The sequence below is a fragment of the Elephas maximus genome, chromosome 25, assembly GCF_024166365.1.
Source record: "Elephas maximus indicus isolate mEleMax1 chromosome 25, mEleMax1 primary haplotype, whole genome shotgun sequence".
Classification (NCBI taxonomy): Eukaryota; Metazoa; Chordata; class Mammalia; order Proboscidea; family Elephantidae; genus Elephas; species Elephas maximus.
Genome location: NC_064843.1, coordinates 24,628,751 through 24,650,305, shown reverse-complemented (window position 1 = coordinate 24,650,305; position 21,555 = coordinate 24,628,751). Strand labels below are relative to the sequence as shown.

At 49.4% G+C, this 21,555-nt stretch overlaps 1 protein-coding gene across 1 annotated transcript; it reads left to right on the top strand.

Annotated features, from left to right (window-relative positions):
• Positions 1–1,618: 1,618 nt before the first annotated feature.
• On the top strand, positions 1,619–21,552 carry CCN5 (cellular communication network factor 5). Its single transcript, XM_049869857.1, has 4 exons — positions 1,619–1,870; positions 7,599–7,815; positions 10,093–10,341; positions 11,945–21,552. The coding sequence occupies exons 1-4, from the start codon at positions 1,760–1,762 to the stop codon at positions 12,157–12,159; spliced, it is 792 nt and encodes a 263-aa protein (XP_049725814.1). The 5' UTR covers positions 1,619–1,759; the 3' UTR covers positions 12,160–21,552.
• The last annotated feature ends 3 nt before the right edge of the window (positions 21,553–21,555 follow it).

Genomic DNA, 21,555 nt, shown 5'->3' with positions numbered 1-21,555 from the left:
TGATCTGGTAAGCACTGTGCTTACCTTGACTATTGGATAATCCACCCCTGGGACGGAGGTATTCCCATCCATATCCAGGTTTGTTATTACTATATTTGAGGTTTGGGGTGCTGATGGAGATGATGGGGGCTAAAACCTTCCTTCCCCAGCCACCCCATGACATCACCTCTGTTATTCAAAGGCCATATCTTTACACCCATTTGGCCACCCCCCGACCGCCTACCCTGTGGCTGAAATGCTGTAGCTGCTCCCAAAATATTGGTGGTATGAATTTGTGTGTGTCTTTGTTGCTGCTGTTAGCTGCCATCGAGTCAGCCCCCATCTCTTGGCAACCCCATGTGTTACAGAGTAGAACTACTCCATAGGGTTTTCTTGGCTGTAGTCTTTACAGAAGCAGATTGCCAGGCCTTTCTTTTGCAGAGCAACTGATATGTTCGAACTGCCAACCTTTCATTTAGCCAGCCAATCACAAACCACTTGTGCCACCCAGGCTCCCATATGTGTCTTACTGCCCCACAGAAACAGATATTTTTGAGGGTGTCAGGGACATGGCTTTACAGATAAACTTGGGCCCAAATGTTGGTTTAAGTTCAGGAGCTCAGCTTTTGTGAAAGAGAGAGGTCTGGGGTAAGGATCTCAAGCTCCTAGAGCTTGGGTTTCTCATCTCTCGGAAGGAGACGGGAATCCTACCCCGATGCCCTATGTGCACCATCCCCTGCCCCCACCCCAGTAAGTTCCAGCCACACTGGCACCTTCTGCTTCCAGAATAGGCATTGCTATCTGCCTTCTCCAGACGTTTGTACGTGCTCTTCCCTCTGCCTGGAATACTCCACCCTCTCTAGCCCCCTCTTTCCTTGGCCCTCTGAAACAGCACCTCCTTCAGAAAGTGGTCCCTCACCCTCAGTGTTCCCAGGAATTCCCCCAGCTGTTTTCAGGCTGTCACCCTCTTCAAGATGTTGTCTCTGGGTCAGTGATCGGTGTTGTATCTCCAGCCCTGACAAAGGAGGCTTTAGAGTTTGCAGAACTAAGCTCAATGGATTTGGCTCAACCAGATCACCTACCTAATGGTGCCCAACAAGAGCTGGGCACACAGTAGGCCCAACCGGCTCAGGCTCACCCACCAGGGTCTGAAAAGCAGACCACAGGGAGGCCCCATGCTGCCAAGAGCCGGCAGGCAGTCCAGGGAACTTTTGCTCTGGGTCACACCCACCTCTGGGTGGCTGCCAAGCTTCCTGCCAGAAACCGCAGGCTGGGCCGTGGCAGCCCAGAGTCCGGTCATGGGGCTCAGAGGACTTGTGTCAGATCCGCAAAGGGGGGCCCCCGAGCACTGCCTGGGTCAACAACTCCCTTCTGGGGTTGGGCAGAGCTGGGGGCAGGGCTGAACCAGTCATAGCGGTGGCTTATGCCAAGGCCCTCAGAGGCTGGGCAGAGCTAGAGGGGCCCCTACCAGCCTGTCACAGGCTCCTGGCACTGGTACTTGCTCTGGCTTTTACACACTCACACACACACACTCTCTCTACACACACACACACACACGCACACAGATACACAGACACACCGGTAGGCGCCCCCTTGGTGGCTTCCACTATCTCACCTTCAGGTAAATGGGCTTGTCAGAGGAACATGAAGATGGGGAGAGGAGGAAGGAGTGAAAAGGCCAGTCTGCGTGTGTGTGTGTGTGTGTGTGTGTGTGTGTGTGTGTGTGAGAGAGAGAGTGTTTGCCTGGAGTGACCTCACAGCTGCCGGAACATAAAGACTCATGGGTCCTGCCTCCCAGGCTCAAAGCTGGCTCTGCGGGGGACGCAGTGACATGAGAGGCAGATCACAGACCCATCTCCTCACCTTCTTCCTCCTCTTCCTCCTCTCAAAGGTAAGGAGGGCCTGGGCCCCAAAATGCACCATTGACTTCTTTGGTGTGGTGGGAGGGGGCTGGGAGATTGTGAAATCACAGCCAAGGACGCCGTGGCAGAACACTCCCCACCCCCGGCTGCATTCAGCACAGCCCACCCAAGCCAGGCTTCCCTTCCTGCACCCAGACAGCTGCTCTGGCCAGCTCTGCTGTGTGACCTCAGGCAAGTCCCTGCACCTCTCTGATCCTCAACTTCTTCCTCTGTGGAATGGGCACAGTGATCAAGAGGCCTCTGCGGCACTCATTCTTGATAATGCACCTGAAGTGTTCAGCACAGGGCCCGGAATGTGCTAAATGTTCAGAAAAGGACTTTTATGCTTATTACCAATCCCTACAGCCCCTCTACAAAGCAGGTACATATTACCCTCATTATATGTGGGGAAACTGAGACTCAGATGGGACCTGCTTTGTCCACCCAAGCCAGGCTTTGAATGGACATGGGGTCTGATTAGAAAGGTCACCCCGCAAGGGCATCAATGCTGTTGGGCCCTCAGGCTGTGACAGGTGGCCCGGCTCCAGGGGTCAGAGAGACACCTTGGTGGAAAACGAGCTACATGAGAAAATTATCAAAGGGCTTGTGGCACATCCACCTTGCCTAACACATACAACAACTCCATAAGGAATTGTTATCCTTAATTCTCAGTCATAAGGCTCAGAGAGTGTAAGCAACTTGCCCAAAGTCACACAGCCAAGAAACATCAGAGCAATAGAGAAGGAGCATGGTAGAGGCCAGATGGGCATGTGTGTGTTGGTGGGAGGCCTCTAGTCTGTGTCTCTCCCCACCTTCAACCTAGACCAAGACCACAGCTGCTGAGCCCCGTCATGACTTCAGGAACTACTGGGTTTCTGGTGCCATGGGAATTGGCCCCACCATGAGCCGTGATCATACTGTATTTCATACTCCTTTGGGGAGCATGGGGCAAGGGCTTCTCCCTCCACCCCCCAGCCTCTAGGTCCCAATCAGGGGGCAAGGGAAGACTGAGAGCCCTGTTAGCATTAATCTGGCTGCCTGTACTCCCAAATGGGACAGAAAAGACATGGTGCTACGTTGGGTGGCTTGGGTATTTGGAGCAGGGGACTTGGGGTTCTGGAGAGGGGGAAGGGGGCTGGGATTAAATGAACAATCAAAATTAAGCTGTCCTTAACATATTGTTCACCCCCTCCATTCTTCCTGAGTCTCAGGAAAATGGGGACTTAGTCATGGCAAACACAGAAAGCCACAACAATCCTCAGAGAGAGAATTCCAAGTCTTCCAGGCAGGCTGTGGGCTCCTGGGCTCAAGGCTGTGTAGAGGGGCAGGAGTAGAGACCCGGAAACAATGAAGGATCCTTTGTTGGCTGTGGCCTCATTTAGTCCCTTTTATCCCTCTGAGATAGGTAGTCTTCGTCCCCATTTACACAGCAGTTAAGTAATATGTTCAAAGTCAGTGGTAGAACTTAACTCTCAGCTCTTGCCCAGAAGACTCCATGTCCAGTGCTCTTACCACAGAGTCTCACTGCCTAGTGACCACAGCCAGACTCTGAGGAAACTGAGTGTTGATGGGACAACTTGAACATAGGGATGGGGTGGTTAGGAAGGGTGTGGAGTAAAGGGAGGCCAGGAGAGGGCATATCCTTCCTTGGCTATACCAAAACACCCTCAATAACTTGTCATTATTCCTCTTGAACAAATGGGAAATTGAGGCAGAAGCTAAGCTGGGATCAGAGCTCCCAAGGACAAAAGATAGGCACAGTGATTAAGAGCTCGGCCCTTGGGTTGACATGAACTTGGATTTCAATCCTGACTCTACCCCTTACTAGCTGTCACTACACTGCTTTGAGCCTTAGTTTCCTTACCTTTAAAATGGGGATAATGATGGTACCTCACATTGAAGGGTTAAGTTAGACAACACGTTAAAGCACTTGGCTCATAGTGTGACTGTGGCAATCGTGAGTTATCATCATTAATATTATTAATAGCCTCTCCTGGGTGTCAGGACCTGCAGAATCCAGCCTCTTCCAAACTTGCCAGGTAAAAGGAGTCCAACTTGGGAACCCAAGTACAAGGCAGAGGGCCTATTACCTGGCCCTCCTGTGTTCAGGTGGGGAGGGACTGGAGGGCCCGTTTTGGTCAGAGTTCCTACCCCCACCCTCCACCCCTCAACTAACCAAAGGAGCTGAATCCCTGGTTTGGAAGGGAACTCAAAGCCCGCCTATTGCTTTTCAAATCAATTCCATGAGAGTCACCTGGGGATTTGTTTAACTCAGATTTCGGGTTCAGAAGGTGGGGCCCGAAATGCTGAATTTCTAACAAGCTCCAGGTGATGCAAGTGATGCTGGCATGGACCACACTTTGAGGGCGAGGCTAGGCCATCTTCTCTAGAATCACTTCAGCATTGCCCAGTCCCCTGCTTGAAATACCTCCAGAGAGGGGGACTTCCTCCCTTGTGAGGCTGCTAGACACACCCGCCCATCACCCAGTGCTGCCTTAGATGGGAGCCTGGTGCTTGGTGACTGCCTCCTTCTCTGTGACCCTGTCAGAACTGCTAGGACAGTTTGGAGTGGCCCCTGGTGGCCAGGATGGGCGCTGCGGGCCACTGAAAGGTTTGCTGAATTGGGGGCTATTGGGGTGGGGCAGGGTGGGAGCAAAGGCATCATTGCCTGCTTGGGGGCCACACAGGAGATATGAAGTAATTAAGTTTATCCTCCTAGACTGCAAATCGTCCCTCCTCTAGATAGAACTCTTCAGTCCCCAAAGGATCCTACCAATTTAAAGATCCGGAAACACCCCTAAACCAAACCAGTTACCAAAGAGTCTATTCCGACTCATGGCAACACCATACATATGTTTCAGAGTAGAACTGCACTCCATAAGGGTTTTCTTTCCATAAATTTTATTTATTTTGTTGTTGTTGTTGAGAATGTACACAGCAAAACATACACCAATTCAACATTTTCTACAAGTACAATTTAGTGACATTGATTACATTCTTCGAGTTGTGTGACCATTCTCACCTTCCTTTTCTGAATTGTTTCTCCCTCGTTAACATAAACTCACTGCCCCCTAAGTTTCCTATCTAATCTTTCAAGTTGCTGTTGTCAGTTTGATCCCATATAGATAATTCTTAAAAGAACATAATGCTTGAGGCAAAAATTTTTTACTAGTTAAGCTAAACTATTATTGGTTTTAAGACTTCAGGGGATATTTTTGGTTTAAGTTTAAAGATTATCTCAGGGCAATAGTTTCAGGGGTTTATTCAGCCTCCATGGCTCCAGAAAGTCTAGAGTCCATGAGAATTTGAAATTCTGCGTTTTTCTCCCCTTTTGATCAGAATTCTTCTATGGAATCTTTGATCGCAATGTTCAATACTGGTAGCCAGGCACCATCCAGTTCTTCTGCTCTCATGGAAAAGTGGGCAGTTGTTCATGGAGGCAATTAGCCACACATTCCATTTTCTCCTCTTATTCTTGACTCTTGTTCTTTCTCTTTGCCCCAGGTGAATAGTGCCTTGGAAGACTGCTTGCAAGCTTTTCAGACCCCGGGGACTATGCAATGAACTAGGAGATAGAACAGAAGCACAAAACACATTATTAGTCCATTTAACTGGGATGTCCCATGAAACCATGACCCTAAACCTCCAAAGAAAGGAATTAAATCACATGAGGTGTTTGGTTGTACATAAGCAGCCTCAACAGCTAGTCTTTCATTGTTCTAAATATATCTATCACACAACTTTTGCCATTTCAACTTTTTACAGGCATACAACTTATTGACAGCAATTACAATAATTGGCTGTGCAACCCCACCTTTAATCAATGCAATTTGTCCATCACTATTAATCCCCTTTTTCCTTTTCCCTCCCATCCCTGGAACAAGAAACAAACTCATTGCCATTGAGTTGATTCCGACTCACAGTGACCCTATAAGACAGAGTAGAACTGCCCCAAAGGGTTTCCAAGGCTGTAAATCCTCAAGGAAGCAGACTGCCACATCTTTCTCCCACTGGGCAGCTGATGGGTTCAAATCGCCGACCCTTCAGTTAGCAGCTGAGTGCTTTAACCATCGGTCCACCAGGGTTCCTTCTGCCCCTGGTAACCGCTAACAAACTTTCATCTCTATATATTTGCCTTTTCTTGTCTTTTTATTTAAGTGAGATTACACAATATTTGTCCTTTTGTAACTGGCTTATTTCACTCAGCATAGTGTCTTCAAGCTACATCTCCATGGGGCTTTTAATGGCTGTGATCTTTAGGGGAAACTCTGGTGGCATAGGGATTAAGTGCTACAGCTGGTAACCAAAGGGTTGGCAGTTCAAATCCAGCAGGCGCTCCTTGGAAACTCTATGGGGCAGTTCTACTCTGTCCTATAGGGTCACTATGAGTCGGAATCTACTTGACGGCACCGGGTTTGGTTTTTTTGTGTGTGTGATCTTTAGGAAGCAGATTGCCAGGCCTTTCTTCTGAGGTGCCTTTGGGTGGATTTGAACCATCAATCTTTCAGTTAGTAGCCAACCACTTAACTGTTCGTGGCACCCAGGGGCTCCTAAACTAAAGATCAGTCCCCCACAAATGTGGCCACTGGGAACATCTTGAATTATGCCTATCTCTTGGTCCCCACCTGCAAAGAACATGCAGGAGCCCATGTTTCTCCTTAGTTTGCCACGTGGTGGGGCCCTCTGCCTAAGTGACATCTGCCTCAGAGTTTGGTTGTTTCTTTGTCCTGGGTGGGCAGTCAGGACACTTGGGCTGACGTCTTGACTCTGCCACTGGGGGCTGGGTGCCTGGCTCAGGTGCCCATTACAAGAAAAGTCTGTCCCTGGGTCCTCATTGGGGAAGCAGACACTTGCAGTTGCAGCCAACACACTGTGACTTTTGGCAAGGCCCTTCCTCTTCTCGGACCTCAGTGTCCCCATCTGTACATGGAGGTGTTGGACTGGATCAGAGGTGCTGAAAACCTAGCTGTGCACCAAAAGCCTCCCGACAGCTTGTTGAAAATACAGATTCCAGGGCCCCACCTCTGGGAGTTCAGACTTGGTAAGTCTCAGTGAGGGCCTTGAGATCTGTATTTTACCAATCTTCCTGGTTGATTTGAATGCCCAACACAGGGTTCGTAAACATATTCTTGATTGTGCCAAAGATTAAAAATGCCCACGATACTGTTTAATTTGTTCAGTCCTCAGGATAAGTATCCAGAGTCCACAAGCTGGAAAAGGCTGCTTTAATCCATCACGTCGTTGCATTTGCCTTTCTGGGAGCTCCCAGAGGGTAGGGCCTACCTAAGCCATTTCCTGTTGTTAATAATGCTGATGGCCATAGATAAACGCACTGAGCATCTAGCTACTAAGGGCTCAACATGCCCAATTTCATGTATTCCTCAAAATAATCCTCTGAGCTACGTATTATTATTGTCCCCATTTTACAGATGAAGAAACTGAGGCTCAGAGAGGTTAAGTAGCTTGCCCAAGGCCACACAGCTAATAAGAAGCAGAGCCAGGACTGGAATACATGTCCAGCATCCTTGCTCATGGCCACAATGCAATGAAGGGCCATAGGACAGCCAGGGCTCGAAGCCAGGTCTGTATGACTCTCAGCTAATTTGTGGACCCCACATTGGCCAGCCTGGCAGAGAAGTGGCCAGCTGTGGGGGCTGGGGGGGTGTCTCACCACCTGTCTTCAAAGTCAGTGGCTGAGTGAGGTCTTTGTCTTGGCAGGTGTGTGCCCAGCTGTGCCCAACACCGTGTGCCTGCCCCTGGCCGCCTCCCCGATGCCCACTGGGGGTGCCCCTGGTGCTGGACGGCTGTGGGTGCTGCCGGGTATGTGCACGGCGGCTGGGGGAGCCCTGCGACCACCTCCACGTCTGCGACTCCAGCCAGGGCCTGGTTTGCCAACTCGGGGCGGGCCCTGGCGGCCGGGGGGCGCTATGCCTCTGTAAGCAGGTTTGCGGGACTGATGGAGGGGGCTGGGCAAGGCCAGGGCTTCTCAGTCCAACAGCAGCCTCCTCTCTCTGCCTCTCTCCCCCTTGCTTCATGTACACCATCCACTCCAGCCAAACCTGGTGGCCCCTTGCCCCCAAGGCCACCCCCCACTTCTCCCCTCTTGGCCTTTGCCAGGACCATGCCTACCACCTGAATAGTCTTCCCCCCCACACCTGCTTGTCCAAATCACAGCCAACTTCCAAAGGCTTAAACACCTCCTCCCATGAGTAGCCATTCCAGACCCTTCAAACTGGAAGCATCATCCCCTTCTCAGCACCTTCACACACTTTCGGGGGAAAAAAAGTACAAGCCCTCATTCAGGGAATGATCCGTGCCAGGCCCTGTGCTAAGCACTTACTACACAATCCTCACAACAACACTATGAGGCAAGTACTTTCAGACCCATTTTATAGATGAGGAAACTGAGGCTCAGTTTCCATCATGCTTAATGTTGCACGTCTTGCACGTCCTGGTCAAGCAGGTTCTAAAGGCAGCATTGCAGTCTGTCTTCCTCCTGGATTGGGAGCCCTGGGACCACAGTGTGAGTCCTGGATCTGCTATTTATTAGCATGACCTTGGGCAAGTTCCATCTTTCACCACTCTTCCAGGCCTCGCTGTCCTCTGACACTTCAGGGCAAGGTTTCTCCACCTCACTCTGGTGCCACTGGGGCAGGGTCATTCTTTGTTGTGGCGGCTGTCCTGTGCATTGTAGGTTGTTTAGTAATATCCCTGGCCTCTACGTACTAGATGTCAGTACCAACCCTTCACGTTGTGACAACCAAAACTGTCTCCGGATAGACTCAACTGTCTCCTGGGGGCAAAATCCTTCCCAGCTGAGAACCACTGCTTTAGGGAAACAGAAGAACATGGGGATACTCTCAAAATAATAATAATAAGCCTTGTAGAGCAATTACCTCTTTCTTCGAAGTATATGTCCCTTTTATAAAAATAACAACTAGAGAGAGAGAGAGAGAGGGGCCCATGAATCAATAAAAACGAGTCCATTTATAGGGGGAAAAAAACTGTAAAAAAAAATCTGTTAAAAAATTTATACAGTAGACAGAAAATTAGCAATAGCAAGGTCTGGTAAAATGCTTTATTTGATCAGGGGCATATTGTAGTGAGAAAGGAGTGAGTTGTTATATAAGCTCACAGATGATTGCTATTAAAAATGTGTCTAAAAAACAGTTGCCTCCAGGAAGCCCTCCGTCACTGTTCCTTCCGTGTTCTGCTTGGAGAATGTGACTTTCACATCTATCTCCCCGCTGGCCCAGATTCCCTGGAGGAAAGGACTGTGTCTTACTCCTGTCCGGGAGCGTGGTGGTTGGCACACAGGAGGTGCAGAAGAAATCTCTCTTGAATTACAAGGAGTGAGAGCTAATTTATCCAGTGTTTTCTATATGCCATGCCTGGTGCCAGGCATTTACTCAAGGGGCATTTCTTGAGGTTCTGTATGTCCAACGGGGGGTGGGGGGATGCCATGATGACACAGCCCCACCCTCAAGGAGTTCTCTTTCTTGAGACTTCATTCTTGAGGGCTTCATTCAAAGAGTATTTCCTGAGCACCTACTATATGCTAATACTGTGCTAGGGGCTAGGTACGTATTACCCACCATGTAACTGAAGGCACAGATTTAGCGTTAAGGTGACTCAGAGAAGTTAGGTAACTCACTCAAAGCCACACAGCCAGCAAGTTAAGCCCTGGCCTAACAGTGATGACTACGACCCAGCAGGTGAACAATGAACTTTTGGTTCGTGAAATCTCAGTGCATATAAATTGTAATAACAGCAACACAGTAGTTAGGATCGATTGAAGGTCTTTTTGTGGTGTGTGTTACTTGTATCAGTTTATAACCATTGAAATAAGTACCATTATATCCCCATTTTGCAGTTGAGGAAACTGAGGCAAGAAGTGAAATCACTTGGCCAAGGTTCACAGTTAATAAAGGGCAGAGCTGGGGCTTAAACCCAGGCAGACTTCCTGTAAACTCTGTGCCAGTGTCCAGGCTTCCTGCAGGGCCGGGGCAGGCTGGCCATGGGATGGGGCCGCAAAGCACTGGGCTGGAGCCCCTGACAGAGCTCAGGCACTGGGAGGGCGCTGTCCTCCTCTGCCGGATCTGCCTGGGCTCTGCCAGGAGGCTATGCACAGGATGTGGCCAGCACGGCCTCAGCTGGCCTTTCCCAGGGAAGGGTCAGGGTGACCAGTGGGGGTCTGGTTTCTCCCCTGCAGTGGGAGAGGATGACGGGACCTGTGAGGTGAATGGCCGCCTGTACCAGGATGGAGAGACCTTCCAGCCCCACTGCAGGATTCGCTGCCGCTGCGAGGATGGTGGCTTCACCTGTGTGTCGCTGTGCAGCGAAGACGTCCTGCTGCCCAGCCGGGACTGCCCCCAGCCCAGGAGGGTGGAGGTCCCAGGCAAGTGCTGCCCCGAGTGGGTCTGCACGGACGCCCTGGGGGTGCAGACTCTTCCAGCCCGAGGTGAGTGTCTGCTGGACCCCACCCTGGGGTGAGACCTCGGGGGCATGGGGGGCCTAGAGGGGTGAGGACATCTGGAGACAGGAAAGTAAAGGTTTCAACGACAGACGGATGACAGACACTGGGCAGTGGGAGGCTGAGGAGAGACACAGGAAAGGGGAGTGAGCGGAGGGTCACCAGCCAGATCCTTTAACACTGACAGAACAAGAAGCCTTGGTTTAAGTGCAGAATTTTAACTCACATTGTTGTTAGGTGCTATCAAGTTGATTTCAACTCATAGTGACTCCATGTGACAGAGTTGAACTGTCCCTTTTTAAATTTTAATTTCTTTTGTTGTTGTTGAGAATATACACAGCCAAACACACACCAGTTCAACAGTGTGTACACGTATGGTTCCGTGACATTGATTACATTCTTCGAGTTATGCAACCATTCCCACCCTCCTTTTCCGAGTTATCCCTCCCTTGTTAACATAAACTCACTGTCCCCTATGTTCTAGGCTGTAATCTTTATGGGAGTGGGTTGCCAGGTCTTTCTCCTGCAGCACTGCAAAGTGGGTTCCAACTACCAACCTTTGAGTTAGCAGCTGAGTGCTTAACCATCATCCCACCAGGGCTTCTATAATTTTAAGTCATAATTAACTAAAAAGAAAAATTGGGTGGCAGAGTGACAAGGGGAGAATTAGGGTACTTGAACCAAATTCTTGCATTTCATAGCAAAAAGTCCACAGAAGCTAAGATCGATCAATACATAGTATTATCATCTGGACTTATCAAAAGAGGAACTCAAAACTGAACGAGGCAAAATTGTTGCCTCTGGGATGTGGCCTAGAGGTGGGCAGAGGTGGGGGAAAGACAGTTACCTTCCAGTCAACTCTTCAGGTTTAGAGCTTCTGTTGTTCTTATGTTGCTGGGTTTTGTTTGTTTTGTTTTGATCACATGACTGTAATTAAAAAAAAAAAAAAGACAACCAAAAGGGGATTGGTTACAGAAATAACTGTGCCACTTGAGAGGCAGTGAAGCATGGTGGGTGGCAAGTGTTAGGACTCTGCATGGGTGCTAATCCTAGCTCTGCCACTTACTAGCTGTGTGACTCTGGGCAAGTTGCTTAACTTCTCTGTGTCTCAGTGTCTCCATCTGTAAAATGAGGGTGATAAGCACATCTACTTCATAGAGTTATTGTGAGGACTAAATGAGTTAATACAAATAAATCAGAACAGAGCCTGGTACATATCCTTTCATCAGTGGTAGCTATTATTATCCTTATGATGGACTATGATAAAAAAAAAATATGATACCCACATTTAAATAGAAATGCATACAGGAATGCCAAGGAGTTCAACTTCAATATAAAAAGTATATAAGTATATTAACCATTTTTTTGTACTAAGTATAAAAAAGAAATAGTATGTCAATGTGATCTACATTATGTGTGCGCTTGTGTGTGTATACACAGGTATATGCAACACACGTACACACACAGGTGCGTATAAAGAGGGTTTCTTGACCTCGGTTCAGAGAGGTTAAGCAACTTGACCAATTAGGTGGGTTGATTTGGCTGCCAAGCCCTGACCTCTCGGCGCTGACCCCTCTTTCTTCCCCCACAGAACCCCAGTTTTTTGGCCTTGTAGCTCCCCAGCCCATGCCATGCCCAGAGTGGAGCACGGCCTGGAGCGCCTGCTCGACCACCTGTGGCCTGGGCGTGGCCACGCGGGTGTCCAACCAGAACCGCTTCTGCCGACTGGAGACCCAGCGCCGCCTGTGCTTTCCCGGGCTCTGCCCGCCCGCCAGGGGGCGCAGCCCACCGTACAGAGCCTTTTAGAGCCAGGCCTGGGAACCGAGACGCAGCGCCCATGGTCCCCAGCAGGCAGCCCTGTGCCTGAGCCCGGGGCAGATGGCAGAGGGCCCTTCCCCACGCCCTGGGCTGCAGGTAACGATCCAGCTAGAATCCGCAGAACAGGCTCTGGAGGACAAGAATATTCGCGAGCTGCCTGGTCGGTCTGGACCCTGATATAATAGCTCGGCAGTGAGAGGGAGCATGACCTTGTCCCCCTCCTCTAGTTCACGGCCTGGGAGGCTGGCCAAGGTTTCTAGGACCTTCTGGTCCGTTCCTTGCCTATTCCCATCCTTTATGCTCATGGAGGAACTTTCTCTCCAGTTTCCCCTTGGAGGATATAGTACAACCAACTGGGTCCCTTAATAATTAGGCAGAGGTGGGTGCTGGGCTGGACCAGCCATTTTCCTGGGGGTCTGGTAAAAAACAGACACAGACATTCTGAATCTCCTGCTACCTTTCCTAGAGTTAAGTAGAAAGTCCCTGAATACTGACTCATGCAGGAACTTGTGTGTCAGGCTTGTGCTCAAATGAGAAAGCCCTTGCCATGGGGGGCTAAATTCTTTGTGACAACCACAAGATGAAATCACACTGCTTAATAGAAAGTCAGAAAACAGGCCTTAAAGAAATCCATTAGACACAATTTGTATGAACATGAATGAACCTTTCTTGTACACCTACCATGTGCCAGGCACTGAGCAAGACAGTCTATATAGATCAGAGCTTCTCAACATTTTTGAGAGGAGAAAACCAGGGGAGCGAGAAGGTTACCTCCAGGGACTGGGGGACATAGCCTGAAAGAAACAAGCCCAAGTGAGAAATTCTGTTTAAAGTTCATGTTTTATTGTAAGAAAAAAAAAATGTTGAAACTTTGCATCCTCCTCCATGGTCTACTTTGCATTTGTTTAAAAATAAAAACCATGTTTCCATCAGGATCCAGCAGCCAGGAAATGAGAAGGCACTATCAGTATTGACACAGAGTACATGTCTTCTGCTGGATACCATACACCGTCCTGTGGGGTATATATCCACGAGTGGAATTGTGGGGTCGCAGCCTATGCTCTTTCTGCTGGGTCAGACTATCTATCTCTCAGTATAATGGAGGTCTCTGCATACAACAAGCGCTCAATAAATACTTGTTGCATAAATAATAACCACATGCTAGGCTCTGTTCTAAGCATCTTATATGTAATAACTCACTTGACCCTCACAATAACCCTTTGGAGTTACTTTTGCTATTATCCCCATTTCACAGATGAAGAAACGGAGGTACAGAGAAATTAAGAAAGAGTCCAAGTTCACACAACTCAAAGTTAACAGAATCAGGATGCAAACTCAGGAAGTCCTGCTCCAGAGCCCATGCTCTCACCCACCAGGCTACTGAGTGAGGTTCCCACACTGGTTCAGGGATAAGGTGCCAGGGCCTGGATGTGTAGCCGTGAGGATGGGAAAGAAAGAATGGATGGAAGAATCAGCAGGGCCTGGCCCATGCCTGTGAGGTCTTATTTGAGTGTCCGATGTGAGGAGCAGGGGAAATAAGAAGTCAAAAAGTCCCTGGGCTGTCTGCTGGAGGATGGGGAGAATGATGGGGCACTGAGAGAAAGTGGGAAAGAGGAGGTGAGCCCTTTTAGGTGGCAGATATGGAGAGGGAGTTGTCCTAGATGTTTTGAGTTTGAGGAGACCATTGTCATCCAGGAGACTGGGGCTGGAAGCAGTTGGAGATCAAGGATGGGTCAGGTTTAAATGTAGAGAAGAGTTCAGTTCTGGGCAATAATGGTGTGAGTCAGCTGCACAGAGGAGAAGAGGAGACAGTCAGAGGGACTGGGCAGGTTCAGTTATGGAAACAGCAAACAGGTACATGTGTACGTTTGCCTGGATAACCTCTGACCACCTCTCCTTCTCCACTGCTCCCCACTGTGGCCAGGGCCACCATCATCTCTGCCCAGATGATTGCGGTGGCCTCCTCCACTCTTGCTCAACACAGCAGCCAGAGGGATCCTTTTAAAAGCTGAGTCCCCTCACATCACTTCTTTCCACTCCAAGAAAAGCTACAGGCCTTCCCTTGACCTACAGCCTTTCCCCTCTACCGTGACCTGCCCCCAGTCACCTCTCTGCCCTTATCCTCAATTACTCTCCCCCTTGCTCATCCTGCTCTGGCCTCATTGGCTTCCTTGCTGGTCCTCAAACCCTCCAGACACGCCCCTACCCCAGGACCTTTGCACTGACTATCCCTCTGTCTGATGTCACCTTCCTCCAGATACCACACGGCTAATTCCCTTAATCTCTTTCAAGTTTTGACTCACATTTTGAGTCACCATTTCACTGGCAACCCACCTTGGCCACTCCCTTCCGACTCCCCTTACACTGCTGTGCTTGTTCTTTTTGCCGTAACACGTATCGCCTTTTAACGCACTATCTAATTTACTTGTTTATTATTTATTGCCCAACTCCCCAAACACAGTCATGAGAGCTCCACAAGGGCTGGGGTTTTTTGTCTGTTTTCTTCACTGCTGGCTCTCCAGGACCTAGAACAGTGCCTGGCACAGAACCAGGCTCAGAATGAATGAAAAGAATCAATCTTGCTTTTTAAGGATTTATTTAATGAGGCTTAGAAAAGTAACATGTAGCCAACAAACTGGAGTGGCTGCTCTGTGGTCAAGGATTCCCCATGGCCATATCTAGGTGGCCAGAACTAACCTGCCCCCTGCCCCCCATCCTCAACCTCAGGAGTTCTCAAACTGTGGCCCCTGGACCAGCAGCCTCCGCAACACCTGGGAACATGTTGGAAATGTACAGCTCTCGGGCCCCACCCCCAGAATCTCTGTAGGTCTTGGAGTAGGGCCCAGCAATCTGTGTTTCAATCAGCAGGAACCCTGGTGCCATAGTGGTTAAGTGCTATGGCTGCTAACCAAAGGGTCAGCAGTTTGAATCCACCAGGCACTCCTTGGAAACTCTATGGGCCAGTTCTACTCTGTCCTATAGGGTTGCTATGAGTTGGAATCGACTGGATGGCACTGGGTTTGGTTTTTGTGTGTGTGTGTGTGTGTGTGTGGTTTCCATGCTACAGTATGAGAAGAACCCCTCAACTCCATTAAAATCTGTGTAAGATTATAACGGACCCCCTCAACTCCACCTTCAGAGGGCAGTCACGGGAGAAGACAAACGTGATTGCCGCTGCCCCCTATTGGCATTTTAGTGTATGAACAACGGAGAGGCGACCTGTGGGAGGATGGTGAGCCCAACGGCCTCCTGTTTCACATTTGTGGAGACGGAGTCTCAGGAAAGGGAATGGACTTCCCCAATGCTTTGGGGGTGAGGCAGCCATAGAGCTAGGCCTAGGATTCTTTTCTATTTGTACCAGATAGAGCAACTTTCCTCTCTTTAAGTCCCTGGGTGGCACAAACGATTTGCGCTGGGCAAACACGAAAGGTGGCTGCCACCAGTGACTGGCAATCTGCTTCTGTAAAGATTACAGCCAAGAAAACCCTATGGAGCAATTCTACTCTGTAACATATGGGGTTGCCACAAGTCGGAATCAGCTCGACGGCAGTGAGTTTGGTTTTGGTTTTCACCCGCAGAACTCCTAGGGATGACACAAGGACAGACAGAACAGTTCTGGCTATGAAACTTCTCCCCTGGTTTGTCTTCCAGCACCCAGAAAATTCTGAGGGACTTCGAAATCCTACCGTATTCACTTGTTAGGGCTGCTATAACAAGCTACCAAACTGGGTAGCTTATAACAAAAGGAAGTTATTCACTCATAGTTCTGTTGGTTAAAGTCCAAAATCAAGGTGTCAGCAGAGCCTTGCTGTCCCTCTGACGCTCAAGGGCAGAGCCTTCCTTGCCACTTCCCAGCTTCCAGTGGTTGCCTGACTGGTAGGTGTGTCTTTCCGGTTTCTGCCATCTTCTCTCTGTGTGTGCCTCTCTCTGGGTGCCCTCACCTCTTTTTATAAAGACACCAGTCAGATTGGATTTAGAGCCCACCTTCTTCCAGTATGATCTCATTTTAACTAATTACATATGCAAAGACCCCATTTCCAAATAAGGTCACATTTTGAGGTTCTGAGTGGACATTGATTTTGGGGGAATTCTGCCTTAGTTATCTAGTGCTGCTGTGACAAATACCACAGTGGGTAGCTTTAACAAACAGAAGAAATTTTATTTTCTCACGATTTAGGAGGCTAAAAGTCCGAATCCAGGGCATTGTCTCTAGGGGAAGGCTATCTCTGTCTGCTCTGGGAGAAGGTCCTTGTCTCTTTGCAGCTACTGTTCCTTGGCTCCTTGGTGATCTTCATGTGGCATGTGTCTTCCCCCATCTGTGCTTCCTTGCTTGGCCGCTTGTTCAATCTGTTCTTTTTATATCTCAAAAGAGATTGACTCAAGATACACCCTATACTAGTACTGCCTCATTCACATAGCAAAGATAACCACAGGTATAGAAACCAAAACCCATTGCCATCAAATCGATTCTGATTCATAGCGACCCTATAGGGCAGAGAAGAACTGTCCCATAGGGTTTCCAAGGAGCGGCTGGTAGATTCAAACATGCTGACCTTTTGGTTAGTAGCCGAGCTCTTAACCACTGCACCATCAGGGCTCCAGAACCACAGGTATAAGGGTTAGAATTTACAATACATATTTTGGGGGGGGATACAATTCAATCCATAACATACACTATCAACCCCGCACATCTACCAATGTTGTTGTTCTTAGCTGCTGACAAGTCGAATCCAACTCATGGCGCCCCCATGTGCGCAGAGTAGAACTGCACTCCATAGAGGTTTAAGGCTGTGATCTTTCAGAAACATATCACCAGGCCTGTCTTCCAAGGCACTCTGACTGCCAGCCTTTCAACTAGTGTCAAGCGTTTAACCGTTTGCACCACCCAAGGACTCCCATCCACCAATAATATTCTTTAAATTACCAAAAGGCACCTTTTAATTTCTTGAAACTGAGGTCCCTACAGGATACTCAGACTGCAGAAAGGCCACAGCTGCCACCTCCAAATTGCTGGTACTCCCTGTCCCCTGAGGTTAAATAATCCATTCTTTTAGGAGAGACATCTTATCAGGGAGAACGCCTGGGCTCTCTGGCCTTCTGGAAAACTACTAAACTATATTCTAACTATAAAAATCACTCCCTTAAGATCTCAATAGGCCTGAGGAATAAGCAGTGTGGAAAAGAGAAGAGAAGAAATTAATTGGGTAGAGGGAGAAACTCACTTTTACTGGATACCTACAGGCACAGTGGTTGAACAGCTTGGCTGCCAACCAAAAGGTCGGCAGTTTGAATCCACCAGCCGCTCCTTGCAAACCCTATGGGGCAGTTCTACTCTGTCCTATAGAGTTGCTATGGATTGGAATCAACTCAACAGCAATGGGTTACTCTGTACTAAAGAAACTCTGGGTGCTGCAAACTGTTAAGCACTCAACTACTAGCCAAAAGGCTGGCAGTTCAAACCCACCTAGAGGTGCCTTGGAAGACAGACCTGGTGATCTGCTTCTAAAAGGTCCATCCTTGAAAACGCCATGGAGCAGTCCTACTTTGCAAACATGAGGTCGCCATGAGTTGGAACAGACTCAACAGCAGCTAAGAGCAGCTCTGTGCTGACTGCTGCTTCATACACACTTTCATTCAGTCTTCACAAGAATCCCGTTAGGCAGGTATTTTTACCCCCACGTTACAAATAAGGAAACCGAGACTAGAAAAGTGAAGTCACTTGCCCAAGACGGAATGGGGGTCTGGCTCACTCGGAATCCCATTTTCTTCCTTAGCCATGAGGAGTCCCAGCGGCACAATGGTTAAGCACTTGGCTGCTAACCCAAAGGTTGGCAGTTCAAACCCACCCAGCAGCCCTGCAGGAGAAAAATCTGGCAATCTGCTTTTGTAAAGATTGTTAGGTGCTGTCAAGTCAGGTCCAACTCATAGCGATCCCATGTACAACAGAACGAAACACGGCCCAGTCCTGCGCCATCCTCACAATCCTTGTTATGCTTGAGCCCATTGTTGCAGACACTGTGTCAGTCCATCTTATTGAGAGTCTTCCTCTCTTTCACTGACCTTCTACTTTATCAAGCATGATGTTCTACTCCAGGGACTGGTCCCTTCTGATAACATGTCCAAAGCACGTGAGACGAAGTCTCACCATCCTTGCTTCTAAGGAGAATTCTGGCTATACTTCTGGTCCTGCCAGGCTGGTGCCAGATTACAGCCTAGGAGGCCCTGTGGGGCAGTTTAATTACACTCTGTCACATGGGGTCACTAAGAGTCAGAATCAACTCAACAGCACCTAACACTACCACCCTAACACATGTGGTCTTAGAAGAGTCTTCTCTCTCTCTCTCTCTCTGAGCCTCAGTTTCCTTACCCTGACATGCGAATGGCAAGGCCAGCCTGACTCACAAAGCTTTCAGAAGAATCTAGAGTCTTAAGGATGGGAAGTGCTTTGAAAAGCACCCAGGGTCCCACCTGGGATGACCTTCCTTTTCTTGTCCTCAAAGCAGCTAACCTTGGAGCTCTGAAAAAAGCAAGTCCGAGGCCCTGAGTGTAACTCGGGGAACAACCGGACAGAGGAAAATCACCAGGTCCCCTCAGGCCCCCAAGGGAGGAAGGAGGGGAGAAGCAGCGGGAGGGGGGGCTGCAGGGGGTGCCCTGGGGTGTTGCTGTTTTTGGTGACTGCTCAGCTGACAGCTTCCCAAGCTGAGAAACACAGATACACAAACTCTAACCTCTCCTGGCTTAAAATAGAGCCGCTGAACCAAAAATGCCAAGCACAGGGCAGAGTCACCTGCCTGGCAGGGCTAGACAGCTCCCTCATGGCCCAAATAACCCCCACCCCCACCGGGTGCATTCGACAAAGCACCTCTCAGCTGCATGTCACAGGATCGGCACAGTGCGCATGAGCACAGCCAGTCAAGTATCCTCTAGAGATGAGCAAAATGAGGTCCAGGGAGGTCCTGGCAGTGTGGCACAGCCAGCAGCAACTTGCCTGCCAGAGCAGTGTAATAGAAGGAGCATGACCTGGGGAGCCAGGCAGCCCTGAGTTCAAGTCCTGGCCAGGCAGCCCTGAGTTCAAGTCCTGGCAATGCCACTTCCTGGCTGTGAGGGCGTTCCCTTTCCCTGAGGGCCCCCTTCCCCTAAAAACAAGCCTCCATCCCACTGCCCCAACAAGCTCTTTCCAGGCCCTTCTCAGCTGAAGTGACTTGGCTGCTCTGAGACTCTGTTTCCTAAACTATAAAGGGAGGATTCCAGCAGTCCTGTCTGTGAATATGCCCAGCACAGACAGGTGCTTGATCATTTTAGCTTTCTCCTGCTTCTGGAAAAAGACTTACTGACATCTGCAGGCAGACAGTGAACTGTAAAAAGCGAGGAAAAACAGCTATCAGCTTCTGCGCCCTGGAAAGTGACACGTAATATCTTTTGTAATCCTCGACACAGTCCTACGAGATGGGCACCATTATCATCCCGATTTCTCAGATGGAAAAACTGAGGCAGAGAGAAGTAGAAGTATTCTGTCCCAGACCACCCAGTTAGAAAGTGAGGGAGCAGGGATTTGAACTCAGTCTCACTGGCTCCAGAGCCACCATGCTTGGCAGCTGTGTTTAGCTGTGTTCAAAACCGGGACCTCGTTATTGCTCCCCTGACAAGGGGCCCACCCTGCCCCTGAAAACAAGCCTCCCCCAATCCCCAACTGGCCCAACAAGCTGTCCTCAGGCCCTTCTCTGGCTGCAGGTCATGGGTGCCCCCTCCCAGTCTCCAACAGCCACCCCACCCCCGACTCTGAGACTTATCCTAGGTTCTGCTCCTCTGAAGTCCAAGCAGGAATCAGAAAATCAAACTTGCTTTGCTGTGGCCGTTGCTGAAAATAAGGCTGAGACAGCAGAGCACCCACCTTGGCCACCGTGCCTGCTTCTGGGCCACTGAGCTGCCTCTAGCTCTCGAGGAAGGCAGGACCCAAGGCCCCTTTACCAGGCACTGGGCCCTGGTCCCACCTGGGAAGTGAATTGGGGCACGTCCCTACAGGCCTGGGCACTCACCCACTATGACCAAGTCCCCAGGGCCAGGCCTTGCTCTCGGCCATCATATGTCTTGACTCATTAAATTCTCACAACCCCTGCATCAGTTTCCTATGGCAGCTGTAACAAACTCCCATTAACTGAGTGGATTAAACAATACATATTTATCTTCTTCCAGTTCTGTAGGATGGAAGTCTGATGCAGATCTCATTGGCTAAAATCAAGGTGTTGACAGGGCTGCATGGCTTTCTGGACGCTCTAGGGGAGAATCCATTTCCTTGCTTTTTCCAGATTCTAGAGATGGTTCACTTTCCTTTACTCAAGGCCCCCTTCCTCCATCTCTGATTCTCCCTCTTCTGCCCCACTCTTCTACTTTTAGTGGCCCTTATAATGGTCTCTGGGTGGTGCAAATGGTTCACGGTCGACTACTAACCTAAAATAAATTGGCAGTTCAAACCCGCCCAGTGGTGCTGTGGAAGAAAGTCCTGGGGATCTGTTTCTGTAAAGATTCCCAAACAAAACCCAAACCCACTGCTCTCAAGTTTATCCTAACTCATGGCCCCACAGGACAGAGCAGAACTGCCCCCACAGGACAGAGCAGAACTGCCCCCACAGGACAGAGCAGAACTGCCCCCACAGGACAGAGCAGAACTGCCCCCACAGGACAGAGCAGAACTGCCCCCACAGGACAGAGCAGAACTGCCCCCACAGGACAGAGCAGAACTGCCCCTACAGGACAGAGCAGAACTGCCCCCACAGGACAGAGCAGAACTGCCCCACAGGGTTTCCAAGGCTGTAAATCTTTACAAAAGCAGACTGCCACATCTTTCTCCAGAGGAGCAGCTAGTGGGTTCGAACCACTGACCTTCTGGTTAGGGGCCAAGTGCTTTAACCACTGTGCTACCAGGTCTCCTCTGTAAAGATTCCAGCCAAGAAAACCCTATGGTGAAGCTCTATTCTATAACACAGGGGGTCGCCACGAGTCGGAATTGACTAGACGGCAACAGGTTCGGTGGGGGCATTTGGTGGTTACATGGGACCCACCTGGATAATCCAGGATAATCTTTTAACTGAAAGTCAGTTGACTGTAGTTGTGTGCTGTCGAGTCGATTCTGACTCATGGTGACCCTATAGGACAGGGTAGACTGCCCCACAGGATTTCCTAGGCTGTAACTTTTTTTTTTTTTTTAATTTTTATGGAAGCAGATCGCCAGGTCTTTTCTCCTGTGGAGCTGCTGCTGGGTTCGAACAGCCAACCTTTCGGTCAGCAACTGCGAGTTTAACCATTGTGCCACCAGGGCTTCTAGTCACTTGATTTGCAGCTTTAATTCCGTCTGCAAACTTAATCCCCCTTTGCCACATAACAGGA

What these genes read in the sequence shown, in the direction of transcription:
- CCN5 (XM_049869857.1), top strand. Translation starts at nt 1,760, where the DNA reads ATGGGTCCTGCCTCCCAGGCTCAAAGCTGGCTCTGCGGGGGACGCAGT. An exon ending in CCGGGGGGCGCTATGCCTCT is followed by an intron (nt 7,816 to 10,092) that starts GTAAGCAGGTTT and finishes TCTCCCCTGCAG; the next exon opens with TGGGAGAGGATGACGGGACC. An exon ending in GCAGACTCTTCCAGCCCGAG is followed by an intron (nt 10,342 to 11,944) that starts GTGAGTGTCTGC and finishes CTTCCCCCACAG; the next exon opens with AACCCCAGTTTTTTGGCCTT.